Here is a 6,290-nt window from a genome sequence, read left to right as displayed (position 1 = left end):
GTCACTGGAAAACTGTGACAGTGTGACATCAACCAAACCTTTTACAGTAAAAAGATAAACATATTGATCTTACAACAGATCATTTTTCAATTATCACATAAAGTGAGGGAAAGTCCAATATGACAAAATGTCCATAAAAAGGACAAAATCAAACTCAAAATGATCATTACTACTCAAGAGTTAATAGATATCATTACTGCATTATATTTTAACAGTACATGACGTGCAGTGAATCATAAAAATGTCACAGGAAAATTGTGACAGTAAAATAACCTTTTAGGAAAAAGTAAACATTTGGATCTTACAACAGATCAGATTTGATTAATCAGAGAGATTAAAGTTCATTATGACAAACTGTCCATAAAAAGGACAGTTAAAGTTTCTGATCAAAATGATCAATAACAATCAAAAGATAACAAATGTTATCATAGCATATACTACCAACACATGAAGTGCAGGCAGGTATAATAATGATTGCTGATGCAATCAGATGTTGTTCATGCAACATGCATGACAAGATGTTCTCCTTCTCAACTTGAAAGATATTGTTGCTGTCATTTCCTCAGGAAATGTCATCTTGCACAAACACAAACACACACAATACAGCCTTCTGTACATACAGAAGAACAAGTCCATCAAATTTCAAAGAATTGAGTCCAGTAATCTTTGACCAATGTGGTCATGTGAGTTTGTGTGGTAGTAACTCCAGTGTGTAGGTGTCTACCACGGCCTCCAGAGGGCGCTGTTGACTGGACTCTTGTCTTTGGTGACGCTGGTCTGGACTGTGGAGCTCAGAGGAGAGAAGTCAGCCTCTGTCAGGTTGTTATCAGAGGAAGACTGCAGCTTGTTGAAGTGGTTCAGCAGTCTTCTCTGCTGTTGATGCTGCTGCTGCAGTCGTCTCAGGACACAAACTGTCATCTCCAGGATGTCTGCTTTCTCCAGCTTGGAGTCTGGCTGCTGTTTGAGGAAGTCTGGACCCAGGAGAGACTTGAGCTGCTCAATGCTGCTGTTGATTCGCTCTCTGCGTAACTTCTCCACCAGAGGCTTTCTGAGCTGCAGAAAGAAGAAGAAAATCGTTAATCAACTTATTCTGGAGTCAAGTGTGAGCATGAACAAAGACAACCTGTCATTAACAATATTTAAATGTTGTTGAATCTTGAATTTACCTTGTGGGTCAGAGTGAGATGCTCCTGAGAATTGGTCATTGCTGCAGTGATTGAAGGTGCCATGGCTGGATCTCTGTGCTGTAGAGGTCTCTGTAGAGAGAATCTGATCTCTGCTGGCTTCATCCCTCCTATTTATAGTCCCACATCTCCATATGAATGTGTGGGTCTTGGTCTGGTTGAAGTTTCTCACAGTCTCAGCCAATCAGAGAGCTCGGTGAGACAATAAAGGGTTACACACGCCGAATGGTTTTATTGATGTGAGGACAATAGTTGAATCTCAGGGGAACAGGTGGAGGACTGGGGGGGTGATGGAGAGAGACCCACAGAGCTCTGTGTGAATCTGGGAAAGTGGTGACCCTGTAGAGAGAGCAGATCTGCTGCCTGATGCTGGGATCAATGACTTTGACTGAGCACACGCTGATTATTACATCACATGTGTGAGAAGATAACATTTAATAATAAGTTAATGTAAAAGTTACATAATCTGATAAAACATGAACATCAAAAGTATGGATTTTTTTTTGGTGCTTTTATTGAGCTAAAACCTCCCTGAACTTTTATTTGATATCATAAGATATATATATGTTTTTTTTTACCTTGATTAATGTTTTGTGAAAAATAAAATAACAAGATTATTAGAGCAGTTCTAAAAGATATTAGCATACTGTTTGTTAAATGTTTGTGAAGTGTTCAAGCACTTAAACTCAACACAATAATCATGCAGCTGTCCAGATGCAGAGTCTTTAGACACGTGCCTTGTAGTCGGTGTGAGTAACAAGTAGAGCTCAGTTTCCCACACTGACTCCCTGTATGGTCAATGAACCACAAAGAGACCTAAGTGACAGATGCTGGCTGTGTGTTGTTATAGAAACAGAGGCTGACATCACCAACCATCTGGAGGGAAAGCACACCATTGGCTGAATCTGACAGATTGTAAAATTTGAAATTTTGATGAAAAATGAGTCATGAAGTTTCACCAAAATGTTTTATTATGTCATATTTCCAGTTTCCAACCATCATGACACATTTTGAACCTCCAGACATGACCATGTCTCATTACTGACCATCAACTGGATCAGAATTTCTGCTCTACACATGAGGGTGGGAGGTTTCCTGGGGGGCAGCTGTTTCCTGAAGTGTGCCAAACCTCTTTGGAGAATTCCTGGGTTGCTGGTGGGATGAATGTCATTCACACTGAACGCTGCCCTCCGGAGCTTTCCCACACTCCGTCCATTAGCAGAACAAAGGCATGTGCCCCTCTACAAATGGACTGTTCAGTACTTGAAAGCACATGCAGTGTTTGGCGCCAAGGGTAGAAGGTGTGGCCCCCTTAAAACAGTAATTACCCACTGACGTGAGAAATGTGTACTTGAATTGAATATTTGACATTTCGAATTATTACTTCACAATTTAGACATAAATATTTAATTGATATTGTAAAATGCTAAAATCTCATGTTTGTGTACTGGGTCTCAGTCTGAACATCAGGGCAGAATATCTCCTTCTATCATTTTGTCCCTTAGGTCATAATTAATGTGACAGTAAGTAGATCCTGGATAACAACTCACATGCTGACATTAAGACGGATAAATAGGGTCAAAAATTAACATTAGCAAATGTTCCTTTAAATGTCTTATGACTCAAGTTCACCCCTGTAGTTGGGAGGTCAGATAGTGCAGCACAACAGACTTTTTTTCACTACACGCCTTATTTTCCTGGTATGATGTAACATTTTAGTTTTTTGCTCCTGCATGCAACTGTCTTAGATTTATATCAAAATGTGGCTGCCATGGTTTGGAATAATAATAATTAAAAAAAAAACCTTAACAAGACATTAATGTGTTGTTAATGACCATGAAGAGTGTCTTGTTTCATGAAGTAGGTCGATTTGAAGCTCAATTTTGTATCATGAGGTTGTAATTCTGAGAAACAATAAGTGAAATTAAACCAAACTGTTATATCTAGAAGGGACGAGCTTACTTCCTGTAACTGAAAGACACTTTTCAATCACTGTGATAAAATATTGGCTCGCACTGGATCAAACTACTCAGAGATAAAAGTATGGCATTAAGTGACGTTAGTCAAATTCACATGTTTAAATATGCCAAAAAGGAGAACTTAAATTATGTAACTGGCAGAAACCTTTTCAATCACCAAATGTTTAAATCGTTCTTATTCTCACTAGATACAATAACAGTATTCTAAGAAACTGAAATGCTGATTCATGTCATCGAGGAACAGTTACAAAAACGGCCTGATTTAATACAAATTCCATCTTTAAGAGCCTCACTCCTCTTTTAATCTGTCTCTTCAGGGCAAAGGTCTGGACCTATTGTCCCACAGGGCTCTGTGAGTGAGTTTCCTCTGGTTTCCCACACTCTGGGCTTTCACTGCTTTCACTGGAGGAACAATAGAAGTGTGTCGTATTATGCATCTCATTAGATCCAATGTCTGACCTTTTTAAAGAGAAAAATTGTGAGCTCTAAATTTTTATCTTAATACAACTGAAACTGACAGTTACACCGAAGTTATGTTGCAAAGAAAGTTTTTCTTTGCAACATAATTTTTCTCATTCAGTCTGATGACTTAACTTCCTCAGTGAAATTACATTGATAACCTCACTTCATCAAACATCTCAAAGCAACATCAATTAGAGTGGCATTTTGTGTGATATGGCGCCCCCGACAGTTTCTGAGTGCAACACCACTGTCGTTAATACAAATCCTAGGTCTGTAACAATTGGTCAGATGTAATGTAGGTGCTGACTACAACCAAAACTCATAACGTCATAACTGTGTTGTGTGTATCTTGACGTAAACATGTGCGAAATGCTGTGATCCTACCCTCTCACTGGAGTGACATAGTGCAGAAACAAGTGATAGGGGGGCGGAGTGGCTGAGACAGAGAAATCAATTACAAGACACTGTACCATCAACATGATTTTGAAGCTGTTATTTTAAGCTCAAAAAGTTACATAATGTAACTTTAATTGAAATCTCTTAAAATTTGTGATGCTTAGTTTGAATCTACACAATTGTGTTATGGAAAAATAATTACTGTATGTGCTAAATTTAACTTGATTTTGTCAATCAAATGTAGGAATAATGATGGAGGCCTCTGTCATTGAAGACAAAATGTATGAAGTCTCTTTCAACATCATAACGAGGATAATCATAACATACACAATCACAAGATAGCAAAAGAAGTTCAGCTTGAAGTGTTTGTTTATTCAACAAGGCACAATGAGCCACAATAAGTGAGAAAGCTCCATCTAGAGGTGATGATACAGCACAACAACAACTTGTAGATTTCTACAAGACACACTGTACTCAGAGAGTAAAGGAACAGCTGTCTTTATAAAAGACAAACGATTTACAATATTTGAGGACACAGTCCTCACTGTCCTTTGAGAGATTTTCTCAAATGGATCAAAACATTTGTATTTTGTAAACAAAACATAAAATAGCAAAAAGTGACCTTACAACAGATCACATTGTTCTGAATGAACACTAAATTATGTTTTTTCATAAATTGTTAAACTTTAAATTGTCACTGGAAAACTGTGACAGTAAACAAACCTTTTACAGTAAAAAGATAAACATAATGATCTTAAAACAGATCATTTTTCAATAATCACAATAAGTGAGGGAAGGTTTATAATGAGAAAATGTCCATAAAAAGGACAAATTTAGAATTTGGATCAAAATGATCATTACTAATCAAGAGGTTAAAGATATCACCATTGTATTATATTTTAACAATACATGTTGTGAAGTGAATCATAAAAGTGTCACAGGAAAATTGTGACAGTAAAATAACCTTTTAGAAAAAAGTATAAACATTTGGATCTTACAACAGATCAGTTTTGATTAATCAGAGAGATTAAAGTTCATTATGACAATATGTCCATAAAAAGGACAGTTAAAGTTTCTGATCAAAATGATCAATAACAATCAAAAGATAACAAATGTTATCATAGCATATACTACCAACACATGAAGTACAGGCAGGTATAATAATAATTGCTGATGCAATCAGATGTTGTTCATGCAACATGCATGACAAGATGTTCTCTTTCTTAACTTGAAAGATATTGTTGCTGCCATTTCCTCAGGAAATGTCATCTTGTACAAACACAAACACACAAAATACAGCCTTCTGTACATACAGAAGAACAAGTCCATCAAATTTCAAAGAATTGAGTCCAGTAATCTTTGACCAATGTGGTCATGTGAGTTTGTGTGGTAGTAACTCCAGTGTGTAGGTGTCTACCACGGCCTCCAGAGGGCGCTGTTGACTGGACTCTTGTCTTTGGTGATGCTGGTCTGGACTGTGGAGCTCAGAGGAGAGAAGTCAGCCTCTGTCAGGTTGTTATCAGAGGAAGACTGCAGCTTGTTGAAGTGGTTCAGCAGTCTTCTCTGCTGTTGATGCTGCTGCTGCAGTTGTCTCAGGACACAAACTGTCATCTCCAGGATATCTGCTTTCTCCAGCTTGGAGTCTGGCTGCTGTTTGAGGAAGTCTGGACCCAGGAGAGACTTGAGCTGCTCAATGCTGCTGTTGATTCGCTCTCTGCGTAACTTCTCCACCAGAGGCTTTCTGAGCTGCAGAAAGAAGAAGAAAATCGTTAATCAACTTATTCTGGAGTTAAGTGTGAGCATGAACAAAGACAACCTGTCATTAACAATATTTAAATGTTGTTGAATCTTGAATTTACCTTGTGGGTCAGAGTGAGATGCTCCTGAGAATTGGTCATTGCTGCAGTGATTGTAGGTGCCATGGCTGGATCTCTGTGCTGTAGAGGTCTCTGTAGAGAGAATCTGATCTCTGCTGGCTTCATCCCTCCTATTTATAGTCCCACATCTCCATATGAATGTGTGGGTCTTGGTCTGAGTAGAGTTTCTCACAGTCTCAGCCAATCAAAGAGCTTGGTGAGACAACAAAGGATTACACACGCTGAATGCTGTTAATGCCTGGGGGACAATGGTCAGATTTCAGGGGAACAGGTGGAGGACTGTGGGGGTGATGGAGAGAGACTCACAGAGCTCTGTGTGGATCTGGGAAAGTGGTGACCCTGTAGAGAGAGCAGATCTGCTGCCTGATGCTGGGATCAATGACTTTAACTGA

General features: G+C 38.5%; 2 protein-coding genes across 2 annotated transcripts; both read right to left on the bottom strand.

The window, feature by feature from the left end:
- Window positions 1-720: 720 nt before the first annotated feature.
- Window positions 721-1,289, bottom strand: LOC140998751 (transcription factor HES-4-like). Its single transcript, XM_073469121.1, has 2 exons — window positions 1,167-1,289; window positions 721-1,053 (listed from the first exon to the last, which is right to left on the bottom strand). Exons 1-2 carry the CDS (start codon window positions 1,287-1,289, stop codon window positions 721-723), a joined length of 456 nt encoding a protein of 151 aa, XP_073325222.1.
- A 4,109-nt stretch (window positions 1,290-5,398) lies between these two features.
- LOC140998743 (transcription factor HES-4-like) lies at window positions 5,399-6,003 on the bottom strand. Its single transcript, XM_073469108.1, has 2 exons — window positions 5,881-6,003; window positions 5,399-5,767 (listed from the first exon to the last, which is right to left on the bottom strand). Exons 1-2 carry the CDS (start codon window positions 6,001-6,003, stop codon window positions 5,435-5,437), a joined length of 456 nt encoding a protein of 151 aa, XP_073325209.1. The 3' UTR covers window positions 5,399-5,434.
- Window positions 6,004-6,290: the final 287 nt, after the last annotated feature.

The sequence above is a fragment of the Pagrus major genome, chromosome 6 (assembly GCF_040436345.1).
Source record: "Pagrus major chromosome 6, Pma_NU_1.0".
Lineage (NCBI taxonomy): Eukaryota > Metazoa > Chordata > Actinopteri > Spariformes > Sparidae > Pagrus > Pagrus major.
Note: the sequence above shows the minus strand (reverse complement) of the source record. Positions and strands in the feature narration are given on the sequence as shown.